This window comes from Saprolegnia diclina (assembly GCF_000281045.1).
Source record: "Saprolegnia diclina VS20 unplaced genomic scaffold supercont1.1, whole genome shotgun sequence".
Taxonomy (NCBI): domain Eukaryota; phylum Oomycota; class Saprolegniomycetes; order Saprolegniales; family Saprolegniaceae; genus Saprolegnia; species Saprolegnia diclina.
This window is the reverse complement of record NW_008246068.1, coordinates 115,954-139,405: the sequence shown is the minus strand read 5'-3', so window position 1 is coordinate 139,405 and position 23,452 is coordinate 115,954. Positions and strand designations below refer to the sequence as shown.

General features: G+C 58.4%; 11 protein-coding genes across 11 annotated transcripts; 4 read left to right on the top strand and 7 right to left on the bottom strand.

Moving 5' to 3' along the window:
• Positions 1–481: 481 nt before the first annotated feature.
• Positions 482–2,065, bottom strand: SDRG_00053 (hypothetical protein; the record flags this gene model as incomplete). The annotated part of the gene is made up of 2 exons (XM_008605515.1): positions 482–647; positions 936–2,065. 2 exons carry the CDS (start codon positions 2,063–2,065, stop codon positions 482–484), a joined length of 1,296 nt encoding a protein of 431 aa, XP_008603737.1.
• Positions 2,066–2,477: 412 nt separating this feature from the next.
• On the bottom strand, positions 2,478–4,153 carry SDRG_00052 (hypothetical protein; the record flags this gene model as incomplete). Its single annotated transcript, XM_008605514.1, has 2 exons — positions 2,478–3,536; positions 3,581–4,153. 2 exons carry the CDS (start codon positions 4,151–4,153, stop codon positions 2,478–2,480), a joined length of 1,632 nt encoding a protein of 543 aa, XP_008603736.1.
• Positions 4,154–5,505: 1,352 nt separating this feature from the next.
• On the top strand, positions 5,506–6,743 carry SDRG_00051 (hypothetical protein; the record flags this gene model as incomplete). The annotated part of the gene is made up of 2 exons (XM_008605513.1): positions 5,506–6,690; positions 6,735–6,743. The coding sequence occupies exons 1-2, from the start codon at positions 5,566–5,568 to the stop codon at positions 6,741–6,743; spliced, it is 1,134 nt and encodes a 377-aa protein (XP_008603735.1). The 5' UTR covers positions 5,506–5,565.
• A 1,078-nt stretch (positions 6,744–7,821) lies between these two features.
• SDRG_00050 (hypothetical protein) lies at positions 7,822–9,511 on the bottom strand. The gene has a single exon (XM_008605512.1). It carries the CDS (start codon positions 9,433–9,435, stop codon positions 7,987–7,989), a length of 1,449 nt encoding a protein of 482 aa, XP_008603734.1. The 5' UTR covers positions 9,436–9,511; the 3' UTR covers positions 7,822–7,986.
• A 623-nt stretch (positions 9,512–10,134) lies between these two features.
• SDRG_00049 (hypothetical protein) lies at positions 10,135–12,657 on the bottom strand (the record flags this gene model as incomplete). Its single annotated transcript, XM_008605511.1, has 4 exons — positions 10,135–10,681; positions 10,741–11,960; positions 12,016–12,140; positions 12,195–12,657. The coding sequence occupies 4 exons, from the start codon at positions 12,655–12,657 to the stop codon at positions 10,282–10,284; spliced, it is 2,208 nt and encodes a 735-aa protein (XP_008603733.1). The 3' UTR covers positions 10,135–10,281.
• A 175-nt stretch (positions 12,658–12,832) lies between these two features.
• On the bottom strand, positions 12,833–13,668 carry SDRG_00048 (hypothetical protein; the record flags this gene model as incomplete). Its single annotated transcript, XM_008605510.1, has 2 exons — positions 12,833–13,183; positions 13,228–13,668. The coding sequence occupies 2 exons, from the start codon at positions 13,666–13,668 to the stop codon at positions 12,833–12,835; spliced, it is 792 nt and encodes a 263-aa protein (XP_008603732.1).
• Positions 13,669–14,209: 541 nt separating this feature from the next.
• SDRG_00047 (hypothetical protein) lies at positions 14,210–14,792 on the bottom strand (the record flags this gene model as incomplete). Its single annotated transcript, XM_008605509.1, has 3 exons — positions 14,210–14,514; positions 14,568–14,647; positions 14,697–14,792. 3 exons carry the CDS (start codon positions 14,790–14,792, stop codon positions 14,253–14,255), a joined length of 438 nt encoding a protein of 145 aa, XP_008603731.1. The 3' UTR covers positions 14,210–14,252.
• A 396-nt stretch (positions 14,793–15,188) lies between these two features.
• Positions 15,189–16,931, top strand: SDRG_00046 (hypothetical protein; the record flags this gene model as incomplete). The annotated part of the gene is made up of 1 exon (XM_008605508.1): positions 15,189–16,931. One exon carries the CDS (start codon positions 15,189–15,191, stop codon positions 16,929–16,931), a length of 1,743 nt encoding a protein of 580 aa, XP_008603730.1.
• On the bottom strand, positions 16,931–18,856 carry SDRG_00045 (hypothetical protein). Its single transcript, XM_008605507.1, has 8 exons — positions 18,621–18,856; positions 18,459–18,577; positions 18,265–18,408; positions 17,885–18,222; positions 17,681–17,840; positions 17,501–17,626; positions 17,191–17,454; positions 16,931–17,134 (listed from the first exon to the last, which is right to left on the bottom strand). The coding sequence occupies exons 1-8, from the start codon at positions 18,811–18,813 to the stop codon at positions 17,003–17,005; spliced, it is 1,476 nt and encodes a 491-aa protein (XP_008603729.1). The 5' UTR covers positions 18,814–18,856; the 3' UTR covers positions 16,931–17,002.
• A 270-nt stretch (positions 18,857–19,126) lies between these two features.
• SDRG_00044 (hypothetical protein) lies at positions 19,127–20,068 on the top strand. The gene has a single exon (XM_008605506.1). It carries the CDS (start codon positions 19,178–19,180, stop codon positions 20,033–20,035), a length of 858 nt encoding a protein of 285 aa, XP_008603728.1. The 5' UTR covers positions 19,127–19,177; the 3' UTR covers positions 20,036–20,068.
• A 945-nt stretch (positions 20,069–21,013) lies between these two features.
• Positions 21,014–23,339, top strand: SDRG_00043 (TKL protein kinase). The gene has a single exon (XM_008605505.1). It carries the CDS (start codon positions 21,021–21,023, stop codon positions 23,295–23,297), a length of 2,277 nt encoding a protein of 758 aa, XP_008603727.1. The 5' UTR covers positions 21,014–21,020; the 3' UTR covers positions 23,298–23,339.
• The last annotated feature ends 113 nt before the right edge of the window (positions 23,340–23,452 follow it).

Here is a 23,452-nt window from a genome sequence, read left to right as displayed (position 1 = left end):
GTGATCTGCGGCCAACGTACGTCGAAGGAATCGGAAGTTTACGCTCTCGGCGTCCTTTTGACGCAGCTTGAGACCCGTCAAGAGCCTTACAGCGGTGCACCTGGTGTCCTCGCTCAACGTGTGATGCAGATTGCGATGGGACAACTCCGTCCGTCGCTGAGTGCGTCGTGCCCGCCGTGGTACAAGCAGCTGGCGCTCGAGTGCATGGCCCAAGATGCATCTACTCGTCCGACAGCCGCCACGGTGGTGGCCATGTTGCAGGCTCAGTTGTAGAGGGACCCAAAGAACCTGTGTCAACACTACTGTAGTTTAAGTTTTATGCATGAGATTGCGACTCGTACATGTAACTAGTAGTCACAATCGCCACCAAACACACTACCGTCATTGAACGTATCTATCGCGAACTGCTGCACCGCTAAATCGCACCTCGCCGTGGCCAATCGGCGCATCGGCGCGGCCATTTGGGTCCGTCTCGAAGACGTTAAGCGTAATCGTGGAGGCAATAGTTGAGCAGCGACGCGGTAGCGTCTAGCGGGCCGTTGACCGCGGGGTCGAGGTGTGTCGCTGCCGCGTACGGGCGCGAGATGGAATCGCCGAGAGCCGTGGTCGTGAGGGTCTTTGTTGAGTGGACGGTCATCTCCATCGTACTGGAACGTCGTATTCTCAAATGCTACATTGAGGACGTCCATGGTTGAAACTATGCGGTGATATTTTCGGACTTGGACTTGATACTTTTGCACGCATTCCCAAAATATCATGGTGACCATAAGGTTTGATTGCTCTGTGACCGCATCAGGCGTTTGGCCAATATGTACATTAGACCAACGTACATTACACCTCATTAGTAATCGCTTATCCCATCAAACATGTCCATTGCTATGAACAGGGGTCGCTCTTCGATTCGATAGACGTCGAGCCGTGCAGCATGTTCGGACTTGTTCAGCGAGGCGGTGGCAGAGAACCCACGCGGTGTCTTCGAGATGTTGAGATGCGAGAGCCGTGGGAGCTTGAGCGCAGCGGTTGAAATCAAAACAATATCTGTCGCGTCGAGATTGCTCGCGTCCATTGAAAAGTGCGTCAAGTGGGCGAAGGCAACAGCGTCGACGACCAAGCTGCCGCGTCCATCGAGGTCGGCCATGGTTATGTCCCGCGAGTGCGGGCTTGTCGGTTCGCTCTTGAAAAGACGTAGACGGCGTAAATGACGTGGCAGCGGCTGCGACAAGAACGCTGGCACAAGATCCTTGTCATACCCGAGCTCAAGTTCCCGCAGCGTTGTGCAGTTGCGCAGTGCTGTCGCGAGTGCCGCGGCGTCGATAGCACTGACGTGGACATCGGACAAGTGCAAACGCATCACTGGTCGCGTCGAGAGCCATTGAATAAGGCGCTTGACGCCATCGGAGGTCGCTAAGAAGCTGCCACCGACGAGGCGCAGGTCCACGACGTGCGACTGGAGCAGCGCCCGCCACACGGCCGGCTCGAGCGACGGCGGGAAGAGAACGTCGCCAAAGACGTGCATCGGCGGGTTGGTCTCGATCGTATATCGCACCTGAGGCGCGATGACACTCACCGCGCGCAGAGCCGACGCCGACGCCAACGCGGCAGCAAGGCGAGCGATGTCGAGCGCCGTGGCCTTGGCCTGCAGATACAGCGTGCAGCTCGTCCAAACGCCTCGCGCGATGTTGATTGTGGCTGGCGCCATCCACCCGACAGAGATACCGTCGACCACGTTTTTGTGGACTCTGCGCATGGCGTCGATGGTCTTGTTGCAGCGAAAGTACGTGTCGATGTCGCTCCCCCAGAGGCTTTGGGTGTCAGAGTCTGTCCAGACGCGGTGGCCAAGCTCGTGGCGCATGGCATCGTACTGTAGAACCGGCCAGAGGTCAGTAGGCGGCAACGACCACTCGGCGACGAGGCGTAGAAAGCTCCGCCACGTGGCATCGAGGTCCTTCCGGTCGCACGCGTCAAGCAGCGCGTGCAGTGTGGTCCCGCATGCAATAAAGCTAACAATGGTGCGCAGTAGCTCGGGTTTTGAGGCAATGACCACCGCGCTTTGGGCCGAAGTCATGATTGCGATAGCAAGAAACGTAGAGTGGCTGGGCGGACTTGGACGCAACGAAGGGGCGCGGCAACGCCACCAACACTTACAAGCGATCTGGCTGATACAGCTGGCTGCCACGGGTCGTGCTCACGATCCGTGGCAAGTCTATCGTTGTCGATGGTGGTCATCCGGTTACGCAATTGGTAACCGGATTTACCAGTTTTGCTCACAGCGACATCACACATGAGTAGTCTAAGAGCAGCTAAGAGCTTGAGAACTCAAAGACATACCTCACACAGGTGTCAAAGACGTCCGAGGCATGCGACCCATGGACTACTAGTACGATGTAGATAAGAGCAGCGGCATCCACCGTAAATTACAAACGAAAACGCTATTTCTTTAGCTCTTTCTTTAGTCTTAGTGTTAGAGTGATATCTATCTACTCGCAGCCCGACCCGCCCGCGAGCAAGAGGCACGACGTCGACGGAAACATTGAGAGGACGCTGCCCGTGACGGCAACAACAAACATGACGACAATGAAAATGCACACGGCGATCGCAACCTTCGGGTACGACCCTGCGTCGCGCTGGAGCTGGTGCAACTCGGCCTTTTGGGGTGGCAGCAGCACGACCGTAACGCACGACAATAGCATTGCTGCGTAGTAAATCACGTACGAGTACGCGACTTGGTATCGGGTGGCCATCGAATCCGCGCTGATCGAAGTCGCATCCACCTCAAAGGACGCGTAGAGCATGTTGGCAAGCACCGGGCCGACCGTGCTCGGGAGGTTGAACGTCGTCATGAAGAGGCCGACCATCATGCCTTCGTTGCCAACGCCGGCGACTTCGGCGATCAAAAATGTCGTGACAATGTACTGAATACCGAGGGGCACCGACTCGACGAGCGGCGCGCCCAAGTAGAAATAGGGCGACCGCCACACGTTGAAGATGGTGCAGAATTGCACGATCGAGTCAATAACGACCACCGAGAGCGTGGTCGAGACGACGACAACGCGCCAGTTCCAGTGCGTGCCGTACTTGCCAATGATCGCGACGACAATACTGAGGACACCAGCATACGCCATGGCCTGGATTTGGCTCTGGAGGTTCTTGACGTTGGCCCACACCATCATGACGTACGGGCCCGCGGTCGTCGTAAGGCTGTAGCCGCCGAGGAGCTGCGAGAAGAAGATGAAGAGGACGAGCTGCCACGTCACCCGCCGCTGGATCGTCGCCCAAGTCTGCTGGAGGTACGACCGCAGGTCGAACGGCGGCATCTTGGTGTCGTGAATGAAAAAGAAAGCCACGGGCGGCATGAGCACGCACGGCGCGCAAAAGACGATGAAGATCGTGTTGACGCCAAAGTCCCAGTCAAAGCTGCCGGCAAACCGCGGCGAGTTCATGCACACGCCCACAATCACCATCGAGATCGTGCAAAAGCCCGTCCGCACGGCGTACGCCAGCGACTGAATGCGTCCGCGCACCGACGCGGGCTCGCGCTGCGCGTACTCGTGACGAGCCCGTCGGCGGCCGAGTCGGTCACAACGTAGAACGCAGTCGCAAGGCCGATCAGGATCGCGAGCGTGCCCCCCGTCGTCGGCGCCGACTCGTTGATTTGGGCGAGGTCGGCGGCCGTGAGATTCTCGGGCGGAATGTCCAGAAGCGCTGGGTCCCCGTAGTACGGACGCCCGAGGTCCATGCAAGCGATGCCAAGCATGACTGCAAGGCAGCAGAGCCACCCGATGATGATCCACGACTTGCGACGGTAGCCGCAGATCGGAACGCAGTCGGTGAGGAGGCCGAAGAAGACCTTGCACGTCCAGCCAAGGCCCATAAGCGTCCGAACCGAGTTGGACTGCGCACCGGTCATATGGAAGTAGCCCGTGAAGAGCGGGTAACTGATGCTACTGAAGCCGCCCAAGAGAATGCCAGCGCAGCCATACTGGAAGAGGAGGGCAAGCACCTCTCGACTCGTGTAGACGGGCGGCCCGCCGGCGCGGAGTGCACCGCCTTCCAAGTCAATTTTCGGGGTGGCCACGCCGACGTACGCTTCAGTATTGAGCTTGTCGATCGACGCAGTCGAGTAGCGAAGAGCCACGTCGGAAGCGCGCTGCATATGAGTACTGGTGTGAAATGCAAAATGGGCACTCGAGCCAGACGCAGACACTTGGCGGACAGACGAAGTCCAACTTGGGACGAGTTGTCTCACATTGGTAGGTATTCGATTGTGATCGGAAGTGATCTTGTACAACGAGCGCAACACTCCGCGTAGCGCCAACAAAAATGTGCAGGATAGCGCAGACAGTGCAATATATTTCATCGTTTGAGCTGCATTTCCAAATGGTTATCGACCATAGTCCTACAAGTCCGCTGCAAGGTCGAGAGAGTGCGAACTAGAGATTACAGCGGTTAAGAGGAAATGCACGGTCTGAATGATCAGGGACCGTATGGTGTACCCGCACATGTCAGAACCCTACTCACTGGGTACATCGGCGCGGGATTGGGCCGCGGCACGGCCATTTGATATGCATGACGTGTGCACGGATGACCCGTCAATGATCTGCGAAACGGATGGCGAAGGACGACTCCTTCAACTTACAACTTCGCTACAACTCTGCATGTTATCGTTGAAACCAGCAATACGAGCGTTGATGCAGCGTGTGACGTCCAGCGTGTTCAACTTCGTAAACCAAAAGATATGCATGCAGTGAGCTAGCGCGTGATTGCTAGAGCCTTGGCACGATCGCGACCGAGCTCCTTGATTCAAGCTCAAGTAAAGTCTTCGATCGCCGCATGCAGTGTTGCGACGACGTGTGAAGCCGTCGGGCGGTGCATGCAATCCAGTGCGAATTGGTGGTACCATCGAGGACGCGCTTTGGTACAGTCGGGCGCAAGTTGCTAGCCACAATTCGCATGAGGCGGCGAGTAGTATTCTTGCGCGGGTGGTTATACAGTGTTTTGACAAAGGTGAAAAGCAAACCGAGTCCATCAAGATATGTTGCGACAGAGATTGTCTTGCCTTGAAAAGCTCTGGTGCCGTCCAAAAGTCGTCACCGTCCATTGTAGACACATTGTCATCGTCAAGGTTCCCGCCAAAGTCGCTGACCGGACGCGGTCGTTTGCATGACGGTCCGCTTCCACCCAATCAGTTTAACTTGAAGTCACGTGCGGACGTTGAATGGCATGTAGCGCTGACTCGCAGCGTCTTGATTGAGCGACACGCAATAAGCGTACTGTCAAGCGGACAACTGGACTGGGTGCGAGGCGACCAAGTGAAAAAATACACTGTAAGTGGGTACAAATACAGCGTATATTGGAAGGCTAGTTGATGCAATGATATGCCACTCGTTGGCACTTGCTTGTACGTTTACGTGGCAGATTGGTGTGCATTTGATTATCCGGATACGTAGAGTCATCCGGACACGACTGTAGATTCTGGCTGGAAACCATCCGGAAAGGACTAAAACAACGCAACCCACCGCCTTTGACAACCCGGCAGCAGCTTGCCGCTGGAAGCCGGCCACACACATGAGCCGCAGCGCGATGACCGTCGCCTCGACGCCCGAGCTGGTGCGCGCGATCGCTGGCTTCGTCGCCAGTGGCGTCACGCTGCGCAGGCTGCTCGAGGCCATCAACCCCGCGGACCTCGATGGCTCATGGCAGAGCTTCCTCGCCCTTGTCGACGACTGGTTTGTGCGGCCCAACGACCTCTGGCCCGTCGTACAGTACAACGTTATGTGCAATGAGGTGACTATCTTTGACATCGACACGTATTTTCAGCGCAACGAGTCCATCGACGCCTTGCGCCGTGAGCACCCGCATGTCCAGGACGGTGCGGCTGTCGGATGGATGGCGCCGGCGACTATCAACATTGCGAGAGGTATATGGACGAGCTGCACGTTGCATCTACAGACCAATGCGACGGCGCTCGACATCTCCAGCTTGGCTGAAGCATTGATGTCGGCGCCAGCTCTGCGGGCTGTCAGCGTCATTACCTCGCAGCTCAAGTACACGCTCCAGATGAATCCGCCTCTGTACGTCTTTCACGATGATGCCTTTCCCACGTCACTCGCGCCGGCCGTGTGGCAGATGCTGCTCCAGTCGCACGTCGTGGACCTGCGCCTCATCGGTGGTAGCTTGTTAGCGACCTCCGATGGCGTCAAGTGCCTTACTCAATGGCTGTCGACGCGACCAGCGACGCGCTTGCACTTGTCCGATGTCAACGTCAGTGCTACCGACGCCACAGTACTCGCGACAGCACTACGCAACTGCAATACGCTGCGGGAACTTGAGCTCGACTACGACAAGGATCTTGTGCCAGCGTTCTTGTCGCAGCCGCTGCCACGTCATTTGCGCCGTCTACGTCTCTTCAAGAGCGAACCGACAAGCCCGCACTCGCGAGACGTGACCTTGGCCGACCTCGATGGACGCGGTAGCTTGGTGGTCGACGCTCTTGCCTTCGCCCGCTTGACGCACTTCTCGATGGACGCCAGCCGTTTGAATTTGGCCGAGGCGACAGCCATCGTTGTCGCCGCACTCCAACTGCCACGGCTCTTGCATCTCGACATCTCGGGGGGCCCGCGAGGTCTCTCAGCCTGCCTGGTGTCCGTCCAACGCAGTCCACGACTCGAGGTCTTCCTCCTTCAGGAGCGCGTACGGCATGTAGATATATTGTCGCCTTCTTCGGGAGCAAGTAGCGACGATGAAGATGTTTGGTGGTAGCTACGACAAATGTCATGTGCATAACAAGTAATGTAGTGTTGTTGGTTACAGTCGCAAGACAGAAACGAGTCTCTTGATTCCGACGGAATAATTTTTCCTTTGATTGATACATTCATACTTGGCTCGAATGCGTGTTGTGTCGCCGTCGACAGGTCGAGCTCATCGCTTGCCCCTTCGAAGCCCCGAGAAGGTGCGACTTGGCGCGTAGAGACGCGGTTGTCAACGGTACACACCATCCAGCAGGAGACCACTTCAGCCCGAAGTGAATTCCCTTGGTCTCTGCGCTTGTCATTCTGGGCACGACAGCGATGCGACAGCTGCGAGTCGGCCGCACCAAAGTGGCCTTCGTAGACGTTGATCTCGGCGATAGTGCGGTCGTCGAAAAGCAGGTCGTCAGCGCCTAGCTCGGGGTCCACCACACTTCATTGCTTCGTAAGAGGACGCACCCGACGTCCCCCACCAAACGCGATCAGAAGGTACGGCCGCGTGACGGGCAGAGCGCGAGATTGTACCTACCATCAAAGGCCATTGCTGTGGCGGTTAACCACGCCGGATACGCTGCATATCAACATGGGTCAATATTGACTCATGATATCAACCAAGTATCAACCCCAGTTCAAGTCCACGTCCTTCGTTTTACACGCCCCGTCTCGCCTCGCTCAGCTGCTGCTCGATCAGTGGCCCAGGTTTTTCTCTGCATACCAGTCTACAATATATTGTCTTGAGCTTACGTGTCGTGTGCCAACCTCGCATCCGCCGCCCGCTCTCGAAGGACCGAAGCTCGACTCGCCACATTGCCCATCTAGACGATCACGCCGTCGGTAATTCAAAATTGCGTGATGTTCAGCCGAAAGATGGAGTATCAAGTGGCTGGTCACGCGACATGACAGCTCTCAAGTTGTCGAGTTTGCCCGCAGAAATGTAGCCAATCATCCAGCACGTTTTCATTGACGTAGAGCGACACCAGTGACCAACACGAAGCTGCTTTGCGATCCCAAACGCAAGCTCGTATCAATACGAGTTGCATGCCAGCATCACGGCGTTCCAACGTCTTAGACCTTGCATAAGCTTAGCTCCAATCTTATTCCGCCAACCTTATAGATCTTGTAGACAGCTCAGTACTTATAGCCAGCCGCATCGACCTAGCACGATATTTAGCTCAGAACTCTTGGCATCTGGCATTTCTGCAGGGATTCCACGAGTCATAATCGAATCAATTCTCCAAAATCAAGCAAAAAGCGACACGACAGCGACAAACGTGACCACAAACATCGCATACAGAAACCCGGTGGAGAACGCAAGCGAGCTTAAGACGGGGACCGTAAACGGCGTCTTCTCGGCCTCAGTGTTGCCGTAGACGCGGCGACAGTACTTGACGCTCACGACTTGGAACCAAGCGGGGATGATGAGACCAATGGCGAAGCCGAGGATCCCGGCATACGTAAAGATCGCGTCGAGCTTCTTGAAGATCGCTGCAAGCAAGAGCGGTGGCGTGACCGCAAGGACGCGCGAAAAGTCCTGGGTCCGGCGCGGGCCAAGCGGTGCCGTGATGGCTTTCGGCAGCGACGGCAGAATGTTGCCGGCAACCGTGAGCCCAATCATCGGGAACGACGACGCGACGTTCATGACAGGAAACATGACGACAATAATGTGGATGACCGAGCCGTACCACGTCGGGCGACCCGACTCGCACACCGACCAGCCGTTGCCACAGCCGGAAAAGTCGGTCCACATCAACGTGGCGAGCGGGTTGACCGAATCAAATGCGATCGAGCCGAGGAAACCGAGCAGGAAGTAGCAGAACGCCGAGATCGAAATCGACGTGTACGTGATGCGGCGCACGAGGCCCTTCTTGGAGAACTCGACCGGCTGGAGCAAGTCGGGCATGTTGTACTGGCAGTTGAGCGCCAGCAGCGTCGGGCCAAAGCCAGCACCAAAATTGCGCAGGTTGAACGCCCAGTGCTCGCGCGCGGCAAGGCGGTCCGCAACCGCGCTCGCACCGTCGACGCTGAGCTTGAAGGCCATCGTGACAAACATGATGCCAAACGCAAGGATGCGGTAGGCGGACAAGAATTTTTGGATAACCGCTTGGTCGCCAAGGTCCATGAGCACGAGCGTGATGGTCATGACGGTGAAGAGGAACATGCAAATGTAGTACGCTTCCATGCATCCGAGGGTCGTGTGCGGTGCGTACACATCGCAGACGTCGTCGAGGACGTACGTGTAGAAGACGGACGCGGTCGACGACGCAAAGATGCTCGCATACGACCAGAGCGACCCGAGGCAGTAGCAGACGAGCACCGACTGCACCGTCACGTACCCGCGCTTGCCATCGAAAATCTCGCCGATGCGCGAGAAGCCGTACTTGTTGAACGTGAGGCGGTTCAGCGGCAGCGCACCGGGCGCCGCCGTCGCGACGCCGTCCGCGCGGGCCATTGCCTCGAGCGTGTAGTTTTGCGTCACGAGCGCGCCCATGTAGCCGACAATGACAAAGAGCGACGTGAGCCCAATGCCGGCAATCGAAAAGGCGTACGGCAGCCCGAAGCAGCCCGTGCCAATCATATAGTTGAGCGCCATCGCGACCGTGAGCACGGGCCCGAACGTCTTGACGCCCATGGCTTGTGCGTCCGTCGAGTCGACGGTCGAGAGCCCGGTCTTGACCAGCGGGGCTTCCATGGCAGGCGGCAACTGTCAAAATGAAGCCAAGATCGCCTTGGCGATTATTTGACACCCAACGCGCTTTTTTGCAGAGTGGGCCAACGCAGAAATCCGCATCGTCGCACGTCACCGAAGCGCCCGAGGACACGAGCTTGTAATGCTATGCCCCGCCCGCCGGAAGCCATTCGTTGCAAAGACACTACATGGCGGCGTCGAGCCTGAGGCGACGACAGGCCGCAGACACTCCGCGACAGTACGTGGGACAAAAGATATACGAGTTGAAGCAAAGGTGGGGCACGTGCGATGACCTTGCGCGCGTGTTGGCGCCGCGCAGGCGACGGCTAAAGAGGCGTGTTTTTAGTCCACCGAGTGGGATCGGTCGTCGCGTTTGCACGCGATGGATGCACCTATGCGACGAGTGATCTATCTATCTCAAGTAGGCTTTGTCATCGCGAGCGCTGGCGCGCTGCTTTCGTCAGGTCCGATGCGAGTGGGTGCGCAATGGTTGGCCGCCACGTCTCTGGCTATTCGCACCCATCTGAGCAAGCGACCAAGTTGCCCAGCCAAGATGCCCGCGATCTGTCAGCCATGGCACCGAGGTGTATCCTGGATGCACTCATCGCAGGCAAATTCAACCGCGGGTCCGGTCCGTGTTCGGTAGGACTCACGTCACAGTGCCCATGAGGTGTGGGGAGCCAGGCATGTCCTTTCCTGGTGATCAACGCATACGCAGTACTAGTATTTGCTATCTATTTATCCATCTATCCCGACAGATACCGCTGCCTCAGCCTTGATCGCGCGCCACAGCGCTTTGGAACAGGCCGAATCCGTACGTGGCCCTGCATTCTTGAGTCGACAACTGGTTCAACGGTACGACGACGTCGACTTGGCCAGAAAACGATGCTGGATGCTCGCCTGCGTTTCGTGCTCGGCCGCCACAAGGCGCGTCGCCCGCAGCGCCAGTTGCTGGAAGCGCCGGCGCCGTGGCGACTGCAACGCGGTCGCTGCCGCCTCTTTGACACCGGCGGCGGCGTGCTTGGCGCGCCAGTTGCGCATGACGCTCTGAATACGCAGCGCCGCCGCGTCGTGCTTGAGGCGCTCAACGGTTGCTTGGGCGAGCAGCGCCGTGCTTCGCAGCAGTGGAATCTCACAGCGCACGTGCTTGGCGAGTCGCTGGAGAAAGCTCACAACACCCGTTGCGACCAAGTGCTCCTTGGCTTGCTCCAATAGCGAGAGCGCCGCAAAAGCCCGCGCGCCTTCATAGCTAATCGACCAAAATTGAAAGATAAGAATGAAGCCTTTCTCGAGTTTCGATCCGTGTACCGAACGTCGTCGTCACGGCACGACGGGGCAATACACTTCAGTAGAAAGAGCTGCAGTCGGGGCTCCAGTAGCTTGGGTACGTTGTCGGGTTTGGTCGCGAGGTCCGCCAGCAGCTTTGCGCAGCTTGCGAGCACGAGCTTGTGGCGCGCGATGGCGAGGATCGCTTCCAAAACTGGCGGTTTACAGAGCAAAAGCCGCACATTGTCGCTCTCCGAGAGGTGCGACAGCGCTTGCAGTAAGAGCACCTTGGCATGGATCATTTCGTCGTCGCCCTCCCGCCACGCATCCTTGGGCCCCGGCGTTGGGCGACTGAGGATCGCAAAGGCGCAGTGGAGATACCCCCTGGCAATCAGCTCCAGATGACACGCCTGACTGCCCTCACGATCCTGCGGGTTATACGGCCGCTTGGGCAAGGGCATCCGCTTGGCAAGTAGCACAAGAATGCCAATGCTGTGGTCGCGCACGCTTCGCTCGGGGGCTAGGAAAAGCTTGTACTGTGAGATGCGGTCGACGATCCCGACATCCGTCGCGACGGCGTGAGCTTCCTCCCGCTTTAACAGCTGAAGAAGAATACTTAGCGCCTTGCTCATGCCCGGCCGATACAGTGCGTTCGACTCGTCGGTTGCAAACCCGACCGTCACGAGTGTCGGGATCACGTCGTGCTGCAGAAGGGGCAGCGCCAAGCGGGGGTCGGCGCTGAACTGTTCGAGGACTGAGAGCACCACCAGCGAGAGCTCGAGGTTCCTCGCCGTTGTGAGGATAAAGAGCAGCGCCGGCACGATGCGGCATTCCAAGAGCCGTCGGGCCGCGTGTCGCTCGGTGCTAAGTGCCAAAATGCAGTCCAGGAGCGCTTTTCGAAAGCCCGCATCGACCTCGAGGTACGGGTCCTGGAAGAGCGCGCAGAGCTGTGGGATTGCGTCGTCTTCGGCGATTTTGGCCTTGTTGTCTTCTGGCGTTGCGAGCCGCAAGAGCAGACTTGCCGCCGTGCGCTTGAGCTGCCGATCTCTGCGACACGTGAGCGCTTGCACAAAATGCAGCAGCGTGAGAAAGCCGCCGTGGGCCACGAGCTGGGCCGATGCGTCGGGTACTTCCAACAGATGGGCAACAAGCTTGAGCGCCGCACGCTTGACGCGTACGTCGGCGATGCGGAGAATTGAAAACACTGTCGAGATTCCTGTGGGAGCTGAGAGCAGCTTGTGCTGCATGCTCGGTAGCTGCACCTACATACAGAGACGGTTGGATGATTCACCGAGAAGAATATGTGATTAATTGTACGAGCTCGGCGAGCGTGTCGGTGGCATCGCGCAAGATGGCGAGGTCCATCGTAGCTTTTGTGTTGGCAATGAGTGAAAGCGCAGCGCCGAGCGCACCGGCTTGGGCCATCACTTCCAGGTTGGCCGCTACACCAACGCAAAAATCATGAAAATCATTGGAAAAATACGTAGAAAATTCACCATTTTTGCTCAGCGTGCAGAAAGCAGCCGCCGCGTCGCGCCGAACGTCAGGAAAGCTCGACCAATACGCAATGTCGATCAGCGGACGGAGGCCGTCAAAGTCAATGTCCGCGTGGAAGATCGTTTGGCCGGGTGTGTGCTTGGCGAGCCGCTGGATCCGGGATCGGTCCGGCGTCTGGGGGTCTTCGCCGTTCTTGGGGCGCGGAATCGACATCTCGATTGCATGCTTACTGACGACTATGATCGGTTTACGGAACTCGCTCTTGGGCGACGGCGCGCAGACTGGGAGTTGCGGCGTGTGGCGTTGGCCTTTACACAGCGGCGTTGGTAGCGAGGGGGGCGCTGGTCGGGTGTACGTTGGCAGCACCGCCTTGAGCGCACAGTGCGCTGTCTTGGGGCGGGGTTTGCTGCCTCCGGAAGGTCGCATGTCCGTCGTGGGCGCCGTCCGTGTCGACGCAATCATTGGAAAATGGCCTAAAAATAGGGGTTAATTCGTGCCCGTCGTACGTTCATCGGCGCATACGACGGTCGTTTGTCCTTTCTATGTGGCGGCGTTGATTTGCAGTTCTCCTGCTTTCTGCCGGTGAGGAAATAACGAGCAATTTACGAAAAGAAATAACATATTACGGGACAAAGAGCTACGTGCGCTTTTGCAGTACGAGAAAGTTCGTGACGTCAAAGTAGCCCAAATACTGTTCTTGGAGCACGAGTCGAAACTCGCCAAAGAAAGGGTACCCGGTCGCGGGATCAAAGCCCGCGGCACAGCCCCCGACGGGGGGGACCCCCCAGTAGTGGTTGGCATCGTTGTAGATGCGCGCGCCAATGACACCGTCGCTGAGCGAGATGTCGAAGGTTGCGTTGGGTCCAGGCAGCAACACCGGGTTCTGGATCTGCTGGAGGTATTGTCCGCGGTCGTCGGAGCCAAAGATGACGGCCATGGTCGTCGAGACGCCCAATTCGATCTCGTACTGGGCGGCGCTCGACGACACCTAACCACAAACGTCGCATTTGAATGTCTATGGAATATCGATACCATCGGGGACGCAATGTACTCGGGGGCAAAGCACTCAAGGGACGCAATGTGCGTCGTCGATTGGCCAAAATAGCCATAGTTGAAGTAGTTTTTCGTGCCCGCAGGTTTGCCGCCATTGAACATTTCAAAAATGTCATATTCGCCACAATGTGGCCAGCGCGGATCCCCAAATTGGTGCGTGAGCAATGTTGGCAAGAGCCAAATGTTGGTGTTGGACTGCGCGTACGTCGTCCACTCAATGTACAAGACCTTTTCGCCCGACCAGCCGCGGATCGTGCGAAGCACGGGCGACGCCGCATACGGTTTGCCAAAGGTCGAGACGGAGATTTTCGTGCCGTCAAATGCGCTTAGGGCAAAGTCGATCGACGCGCCCGCGTCACCGCTCCAGTTGTTGGGATCCCGCCACGCAAAGCCAGAGTCGTGGTACGCCCGAAGAGGCATGACTACGCATCTTCACGTCACGAGGCATAATGACATTTACTGTACTGCTTGAGGGGGACATGGTCGACGCTGGCGGGGGCGGCGTCAGATCTGGCGCTTGAGAAGCATTGGGAGGTGTACCATTGGTCTCTGTCAACGCGGGTGGCGTTGTCGCCGAAACGGAGGTGGCAGGTGGTGACGTCAGTGCTGTCCTGGTGACGTCTGGCGTCGCCTCGCTCTATAGAAGCTTCAGTAGTCCACCCACGTATTGCGCAGCTCGGTACATTGCTCGTCGTCGACGGTAGATTTCCTGGGTTGGACGCAGCCGCCGACGCTTGTTGCGTCAGCACTGCTGCAACGACAACGCAGACAAGGACAAACGCCATACCGGCAACCATAAATAGAAGGCGCCGGTGCTTGCGCGGGGGTGGGTCCTTCTTGGGGAGGCAGCTGGCGCTCAGCTCGTTGAACACGACGATCGCGCTCGTGTCGGGCGTCGCCAGCTCGGTCATTGATCACCAAAATAGACAGGCTGCGGTTTTGGATCCCTTGTCGCGGCTTGCAAGCGTACAGTGTTTGATGAATACAGCATATATAGCATCATATTACAGAGTTTCGTGGCCCAAGACGCGGCAATGGTAGAGAAGGACACGGCCATAAAAGTCTGAGCTCCGATCAAACTGCAGTCGCAGCTGCGTCACGTCTGTGCAGTTCAGCTCCAATGTCTGCAGCTCGTTGCTGTCGTTGAAATGACACTCGGTTGCGACGTGCAGCTCGGGCGTCGCCTGCGTTGCTATGAGCACTTTAGCATCTTCGCCCACAAAGCCGCCTTGAAACATGAGCTCCACGCGCTTCACATGCACGGCGCTAGCGAATGTTATCTATGAGAAGGGGCCCGTCGAGGCATTGCTTCTGGGTACCGGTGGAAGAGAAGGCACACTTGCTGGCCGTGGCCTTGCCCCGAGTTCCAGCAGGTATCGTCGACGCCGTCAAACATGTTCTACGCATTGTGTCTACAGTGTAATAGACACTATGTCCACACACAATACCTGGGCGCCGTACAGCGTACGGTCCTTGTTCAGCACGGACGAGACGCGGCACGTCGTCGGCGTCGACGGCCCGACCAAGAGCGCCACGGAGGCCATTCTCGAATGTGATTGGCTGACGCGATTCAAAATGGCATATGCCGCTTGCAACCATATTTTGACAGGTGGTTGATGCCATATATACCATATTTAAATCGTAAATGCCGCAATCAGCCATAATTAAACACGACTGAAATCCAACGTCGCCTTCTCGCAAGCCAACTACTTTTTCAAATCACAAACTTCATTTTCAAACACATTCTTCTCATTCAAATTCTCCCTCCTTTTATCACATCAAAAACCCTCCTCCTACCACTTTTTTTCATTCACAAAACACTACATGAAGGACGAGACATAAGATCGCCCGAGCGAGCTTCTCAAGGTGCCACGCAAATAAAATGATGGGGACGGACCGAGATGCAACGGGCGAAACACCCAAACTGTAAGATTTCGAAGATGGTGGTGCGCGTCGAGGCCTATCTCGCGTCGACCGACGATGTAGCCGACCTTGGCTTACCGTCTCCACCCAAGCTGCGCGTATTTGGTGAGCCACAAGCTGCGCCACCGAGCTGCCACGTCCTCTCGCACACGAGCTACCAGCTGCTTTGGTGGGGCCATCTCGTCTCGCAAAGCCTCGTTCTCTGCGTGCTCTTGCTTCGCGTTCAAGCGGTCTTGGCGTCAAACGCTCAGGACAACAGCAGCTGGGCCGTGCTTCTGCTTGGCAGCGCGATGTGCCTAGCGACATTGGACCTTAGCGCCCTCGTCGTGGCGTCGCTCATTGCCAAACGCTTCCGCTTTGCTCGTTCATGGCTCGCGTGCGAGGCGTCGCTAGCGACGTGGTCCGCACAGCCGTCTGCCATCGCTCTCATGGGCTCTGTCGCACTTGCTCTCTGGTTGGTTCAGCTCCACGATGCGAGCTACTTTAGCAGTAGCCGCACTGCCAGCTACGGCGTCCTTGGGCTTTGGTGCGTGGTGTCGGCTTGCACCGTGCAGTTGAAAACTGTCGGTCGTGCTGCATGGCTGTGGTCGTTGCAAACATGGACGCTGCTCGTTCTTGGCTTATGGACGCCGTCGACACCACTGACCGTCTGGGGTCCGTCGCTCACCGCCGCCTATGACCAGTCTCTCCATGCAGGCATCTTTGCTGTGCAGTCCATCCTCACCACGTGGGTGCTTTGGCTCTTGCCGCATCTCGTGCAACCGTCCAAAGCCGTGTCCTCGCCGCATCTCGTGCAACCGTCCAAAGCCGTGTCCTCGCCGCTCAAGGTGCGGCAGTGGACTGTCCGACGCCCTTCTGTCACCGCCGCCACGATGCCAGCTCTCCACACGGCCAAGACTACATGGTCGCGGTGGGGTCGCTGGACGATGCACAGTCAGTGGCTTCTCGCGCTTGTAGCTGTGGCGTGGGACAGCTACTGTGTCGTGATGCGACGATCGGCGCCTGGTTGTGACATGGCACGTGGTCAGCTTTTCACGCTTGCGCCGTGCTGCCTTGTCTACACCAGTCGCAATTGCGAAGCCGTGCCACTGCTGCCACGCCTCGTAGCGCTCCGCATTCTCGACTGCGACCACACGATCCTTCCAGCACTCGAGGTACTCGCTGTGGCGTTGATCAACTGCACTACAACCGACACCACGTGGGCGTCCTTGACGCCAACGACCACGTTCATCTCGCTTCGGAACGTGACGCCGCACGACGCGACGTTTCCGGTCGCGCTACTGCGCATGCTGCACGTCCGCGTCGAGAGCAGCACCGTGATGCAATGGCCGCGCGATGCCGTCCGCAGCCTCCTTGTGACGCTCGACGTGGCCGACACGCAGCTGCCGTTTCCGCCGACATACATACGCTTTCCGCAGCTCGTTGGCTTGCACTTTGTCAACACGAGCGCGTCGACCATCGAGGCGGTGCGAGAAGACGACTTCGCCGCCTTGCAGCTCCTCAACGTATCGCGAAACCCCTTGACGACCTTGCCGCCATCGGTGTGGCAGCTCCCACGCGTGCACACGGTCGATGTACGAGGTACGCAACTGTCGGCGGTGCCTGCACGGTTCTCGCCGTCGCTTCGGCTTATTCTGGCAACGACGACGCCGCTGTGTGCGGGGGTTGCAGCCTTTTATGCGTCCCTTCAACCGACGCACCTCGGTGTTTCCTTTGCCCGCTCCGACGTCAGCTTGATTCAATGTCAACCCCACGCCTAACACGCAACAAAAGTATGTTTTTATGTCGGCAAATGAAGCTAGGGCTAGGGGAAGCGCGAGGGGTAGGGTTGCTACGCCAAGCACGCGCGCGCCGCGGCCCCGATGGCGATCGTGTTGTGCAACAAGTACGCTTCGTTGTTGGCTTCAACGTGGTCCAGATCGTATTTGTAGTTGACCATGAGGCCCGCGCTCTGCGCCAGTCCCTAGCGCCGCATATCGATTTAAATCAAATTAAAAAGAATCAAGCAATAAATACTACCTTGGGCGATGGATCGCCGAGCCAGTTGAGCCGCTCCAAGATGGCACCGTTCCGCAAGTGAAAGTTGGCGACGGGGCAAAGCGCCTTCCCGCGTTTCTTCTCGAGGTAGAGGTAGTGGACGCCAAGACGCAGCAAAATTGGGCGAAGGAGCGTCGTGAGCGCCGCGTCTTCGTGCCACTGCGGCACCGAAAGAGCAGCCAAGACCGACGCAAAGCCGTGGGCAGCCAACGCACTCGCCTCTGCCGGGAGAACCGCGCTCGCACCCTACGTCAGTACTGAGTTTCTACCATCAGTACGCACCAACAAATACCGTAATTTCAAGCCACTTGACAAAACCCGGGATCGGACTCAGCGTCGAGTAGAGCGAGACGTTCGGGAGTTCTTCTTGCAAGCGCTTGGCGACCTGCTTGATGAGGTAGTTGCCCAAGTCGACGCCCTAAATCTATAATTTAGTCCCTTTTTCAGCTAACAAAAATATCAACGTATCGACCTGGAGACCGGGCTGCGTCGACGAGATCGAGTAAAAGATGGCGGCGTGCGCGTCATGCTCGTGCTCGAGGCCTTCGGTCGCGTCCTTAATGTAGCCCATGCCCGTCGCCATCTCGGGCACGAGCGCCACATGCACAAACACCAAGGGTTCGTCCGGCACACTAGTTGCGACAACCATTAGTTGGTCGAAAAAATAAACGAGTACCTCGGGTGGAAAAAGGCGTAGCAACGCCGGCCGCGCCCGAGGCGGCGCTTGAGCTCGATGATCGTGCCGACGGGGTGAACCGCTTCGTAGCGAATGATTTTTTCGAGGAGCGCGCCGGGCGAGTGCTCGTACGTCACGCGCTCGAGCGAGAGAAACCCGACCGCAAACCACTCAGCGAGGAACGCTTGCAGCTGGCTGTCGAGCGCGCGGAGGGCGACAAGGTCGTTTTTCGCCGACGTCGTGTGCGTCTTGGCGAGCGTCGTGCGCACGTCGGCGCGGAGCTGCACAAGAAAGAGCATGCCATTCGGTAGCTGGCTCAAAATTTGGTGAAAAAGCAGCTACGTGTCAAGTTGATACAAATTACATTCGAACCGACGCACCTCGTGGAGTGGCGTGAGCGTCTCGCGCAGGACGCGCGTCGAGCGCAGGTACTTTTCGAGCTGTTCGTGCGTCCAGTCGACCGCGCCGTCGTCGGTGGAGACCGTCTTCAAGTTGGTCATGGTCGCTTGCAGCTGCTGCTGGAGCTAATCCATTGCCCTTAGCGACTCGGTAGATAGGTCAAGAGGGCGGCTACCGCGGCCGTGTCGAGGTGCAGGTCCCGTGCCAGCGCCAGCTGAAAGTCGCGCTTTCCGTCAAAGTCGAGCGACTTGTACGCTTTGCAGATGCTCTGGACGACGACGCGGGGCACAAAGTCTATGGAAGGCAGGAGCTAGCGAGCGCAGCGGCGGCGACGTACCGCCATGGCGCTCCTGGTTCGTGGCCACCTGGCGCATGAGCTGCGCAAGCGCGCCGCGGTCGCGGGGCAGCGCGAACGAGCGCAGGAAGGCCGACTCGCCCGACGTCGCAATGGCCTGTCGCCAGAGGTCCCATGGCGCCGCCGAGCTCATCGCGCGGGCGCCTGGCGTGCGCAGAGCTCGCCACATCATCATCGTCGTTGCCGGCTACTCGACGCTCGTCAGTTGTTGTTTGCACACCACCTGGTATGCAAGGCGTCGCCCTTATTGCATGCTTTTTTTTATTATAGCTTATTGTTTGTATGGAATTGCATTAAAAAAGAGGCCGCCCCAACTGCAAGGAGCGCGATCTTGCATGCGCCACACTAAACGACTAAACGACTAAATGACTGAAATAAGCCTGCGACATGTCGACTGAAGCGCGCCGACTAAACGACTATTGTCGACTAACTGAACAAATGTCCTGCGCATTTCAGCCAATCGTTGGCGTTTCGCACATGGAGTTCGGGCCAATCAAGACCACGTTTTCGAAGCCAACCGAAGTTGCACTTTCTTCAGCATGAGCCTCCTCTGGCGGTTGGCGCCGACGGCGTCCGCCAAGGGCGTCGCCCGCAAGCTCGCGACGAGCCAGAGCAGCTCGACAAACGAGATGTTCTTGAAGAACATGCTGACGGTCACGCAGGTGACGCGGTCGCTTCAGGCCCACCGCTCGGACTTCACGTACCTCTCGACTACCGTCAATGTGCCGCACGAAGCGCCGTGGCCAATGCATTTGCGCGGCCAGTCGCTGAACGGCAACTACCTCCGGCAGCTGCACCGGCGCAAACTCTTGCCGGCCGCGTACGTCGAGGCCTTTGACGCACTGCAGTTTGTATGGTGCACGCGGTCGCACAAGTGGACGGTGCGCCTTCTCGCACTCGAGGCGTACCGCACGCTGCATGGGGATCTGCGCGTGCCGCACTTATTTGTCGTGCCCGACCTTAACCCGGCGTGGCCCAAGGACACGTGGGGCCTCCATCTCGGGTTTCACGTGAGCAACATCCGCACGGGCCGCATCAAGTGCTCGGACGAGACGCGCGCCAAGCTCGACGCGCTCGGCTTCGTCTGGGATATGTTCCACGCCATGTGGGAAACCAACTTGCTCGCGCTGCAAGAGTACGCGCGTCGGTTTGGCAACGTCAATGTGCCCCAGGTCTTTGTCGCGCCCGACGACTGGCCGCGCGAGACCCGCGGCGCACTCCTCGGCGTCTGGGTCAACAACATTCGCAACGGCGTCGACGCCCTCACGCCCGAGAAAATCACACAGCTCAATCAGATGGGCTTTTTGTGGAAGGGCAACAACCGCCGCAAGGAGCCGCCGCTTAAAGTGACCCGACCCGACTCCACACCGACCGAGCGCTATGCCACGGCCACGTAATCCCAACTACTAGTACACCCTTTTCGTCTCACATTACCTTTGTATGGCAAATGCCCAGCACAGGCCGTGCGCACGCAGAAGAAAGGTACAGGCTCGATGCACCAACCAACGGGACCCCATTGCTCAAGTCGTCCTGCGTGTCTCTTTAGTATATGGTACTGTATGACTGTGATACGTCCCTCTAGTCGTGGTGGGGACCCTTGACAGCAGTGTGCCGGCCATCTGCATCGAAACGCAGTCCATTCGCTACGCAGCGCTGCCACGTCATATTGGCTTCAAGCCAATCCTGTGCTGGCCCCGACCGGTATATTCAGCCAATCGCAAGCAAGCATTGGCTCATTTTTATCCAATCAGCGGTGCCTTTCGCCTTCTCGACTTGCAAACCTCGCCTAAGCTTCCTATGCTCTCGTAGGCTATTTTGCACGACTACAAGTGCATGACAATATTGTACAGCCTATTATATAATTATCGCATTCGTTACGACGTCATAGTCTACCAACTGGATTCTGCGACAAAAGAAAGGCCGGCCAGAACCGAACCCAGCGGAAGCGCGCAACGTCAGCACCATCACTCGACCATGTCTCCAGCTGAGATGCCTCGCATTGCCCCAGGGCTTTTCGAGAAGAGAGTTGGCCGACGGACGTGATACTCGAAGGATGGCGGCCGCACGGGGTTGAAGCGTCCGGATACGACAACCACCCATTCGCTTATCCAAGTACAGGTTGGAATGCTGCCAAGCATTATTTGGCTCGAGCATGGTTTGCCTATGGCATGTGGCTCTCAAGCGCATCGCGACCGTCACACCAGCGCACGCTGTCCTAGCGCACTAGTAAGCGTACTGGCATCAGTGTTCACCATGGCGTGCATGGCGCGCGCGTCGAGGTACCAGAGAGCCGTTGAGTCGTGGCCCCCGACTGTACTTGTTTAAGGGAATGAACGGCTGCAAATCGAAGCTCCCGACTTTGCACTTGACGATTTGCAAGAAATGGACCTCGTCGTCAAGGTTCCGCAGGCGCACGACCTCCGGAGCTCCAAGTTCTTTGGGAACGTCAAGCGCCCGTACGCGCTCGTGCGCTACGCCCACGACAGCGCCCAGACCGACGTCGACCCGGCTGGGCGGGAGGCGCCGCGCTGGAAGTTCCGCCACCGCTTCGCCAAAATCAACGTGGCCGCCTGCCCGTACCTCCAGGTCGACGTCTACGATCTCGATACGCACGACGGGCCGGGCGCTGCGATCGGGACGTGCGAGGTTCCCGTGCCCACGAGCCCGTCCTGCTTCCAGCAGTGGTTCAAGCTCTCGCTCCACGACAAGATCACGGGCTACATCTACATCGTGCTCGAGGTCGTGGCGCGGCGCCGTCGCGACGGCTCTAGCCAGCGGTCCATCGACAGCGCCGAACGCCGATCAACCGCGAGCGTCGAGCGTCGGGCCTCCGATGAGCGCCGGGCGACTGCAAGCTCCGAGCGCAGGTCTACGGCCAGCCTTGAGCGGCGACCCGAGCGGCGGCGCGACAGCGTCGTTTCGACCGCGTCGTCCAGCGGCAGCAGCGGGTCGGCCAAGAAGAAGACGGCGCTGCTGTCATCGAGCTCGTCGCTCAGCGCGTCGTTCCTCCAGCGCACGGCAAGCCTGCCCGAGACAATTCCTCGCATCGACCCCGCTAATCTCCGGATGCGGTCGGCGCTCGGTCGCGGCGCGTACGGCTCGGTTGCGCTGTGCATCTACAAGAAGCGTCCTGTCGCTGTCAAGACGTTCCACGTCACGAGCGGCAACGTCAACGGCGACGACCACGAGTCGTTTGCAAAGGAAGTCGGCGTCATGTACCGCCTCAGCTCGTTCTACACGGTGCAGCTCCTCGGCATCTCGCACAACGAGCACGACCAGCCGCAGATCGTGATGGAGTACATGAGCGGCGGCAACCTGCACGAACATCTCAAGCTGCTTGGCGCCACTGACGACACCGACCACGACGTCACCTCGCTACTCTTCATTGCGCTGAGCGTCGCCAAAGGCTTGGTGTACCTCCACAACCAAAGCATCATCCACCGCGACCTCAAGCCCGCCAACGTGCTCCTGAGCGACGACAAGGTGTCGGTCAAGCTCGGCGACTTCGGTATCTCGCGGCAATATGACGTCGAGTCGATGACCAACGGCATCGGCACGACGCCGTGGATGGCCCCCGAAGTCATCAGCAGCGGCAACTACACGGTGCAAGCCGACATCTACTCGTTTGGCATCCTCCTCACCGAGCTCGATACGCTCAAAGCGCCGTACGCCGGCGAAAAGTGCAGTCCGTTCGTCCTACAAGGCAGAGTCCTCAACGGGTACCGGCCCGCGCTGCGCCCGACAGCACCAGCTTGGTACAAGCGCCTCGTGGCCAGCTGCGTAGCCACCGACCCAAACAACCGCCCGACGGCGGCCGAGATTGTCGAGATCCTCACCGACCAGATGCCAACGTCCCGCCGCCTGGTGCTGCCATCAGTGACACTGCCCCAGATCCCGCCGTCCGAGGTGGCGCCCGTCGGTGTTGTCGGTGGCAACGCGTTCAGCTCCGTCGCCCGCGGGATTTACGGCGACCGTATGGTCGCGATCAAGACGTTCCTGACGCTGCACCCATCGAGGGTCGAAGCGGCGGCCAACCGCATGGCACGCCTTGGGTCCGAGCACACGGTTGAGCTTCTCGGCCTCGCCGGCTCGACGCTCGTGATGGAGTGCATGCTGAATGGCAACCTGCGGCAGTTCCTCGCACAGAAAGCGCGGCAGGCGTGGCCGGCCCAGGACCTGCGCAACGTCCTGTATGTCGCGGTGGCGCTCGCTAAAGGGCTGGCGTTCTTGCACGCGAACGACCAAGTCCACGGCAGCCTCGTGCCGACCAACGTCCTCTTTGATGCCAAGGGCGTCGTCAAGCTCAGTGACTTTGGCTACGACCGCGACGACGACGACGTGACGGTGAGCGGCGCGTCGACGATGGCCTACCTAGCGCCCGAAGTGCTCTTGGGGCAGCCGCCGTCGTTTCCTGCCGACGTCTTTGCCCTTGGCGTCCTCTTCACGCAGCTCGAGACGCTCCAAGAGCCGTATGCTGACAACCACAGTGCGCTGACAAAGAAGGTCGCGCAGGTCTCGGCCGGCTTGCTCCGACCGACGCTGAGTCCGTCGTGCCCCGCCTGGTTCCGGGACCTATCGCTTCTGTGCATGGCCCAAGACCCGACTCGTCGTCCGACGGCCGCCGACGTTGTCCAGCTCCTGAGCGACAATATGCAGTAGCTAGTATAATGGCGCCAACTATGTATTATTTGCTATGTAATACTGTCGTTCCTTGTAGGGTTAGGGTTGGTGCAGGCCGCACGAGGGACGCCGCGATCGCGTCCTTCGACAAAGGCGACCGCGATAGCTGGCCAAGCCCGTCTCCTGCGATGCAA

What these genes read in the sequence shown, in the direction of transcription:
- SDRG_00050 (XM_008605512.1), bottom strand. Translation starts at nt 9,435, where the DNA reads ATGGAAGCCCCGCTGGTCAAGACCGGGCTCTCGACCGTCGACTCGACG.
- SDRG_00043 (XM_008605505.1), top strand. Translation starts at nt 21,021, where the DNA reads ATGGACCTCGTCGTCAAGGTTCCGCAGGCGCACGACCTCCGGAGCTCC.
- SDRG_00045 (XM_008605507.1), bottom strand. Translation starts at nt 18,813, where the DNA reads ATGATGATGTGGCGAGCTCTGCGCACGCCAGGCGCCCGCGCGATGAGC. An exon ending in CGCTCACGCCACTCCACGAG is followed by an intron (nt 18,223 to 18,264) that starts GTGCGTCGGTTC and finishes CTTGACACGTAG; the next exon opens with CTGCTTTTTCACCAAATTTT. An exon ending in TCGGCGATCCATCGCCCAAG is followed by an intron (nt 17,135 to 17,190) that starts GTAGTATTTATT and finishes ATGCGGCGCTAG; the next exon opens with GGACTGGCGCAGAGCGCGGG.
- SDRG_00044 (XM_008605506.1), top strand. Translation starts at nt 19,178, where the DNA reads ATGAGCCTCCTCTGGCGGTTGGCGCCGACGGCGTCCGCCAAGGGCGTC.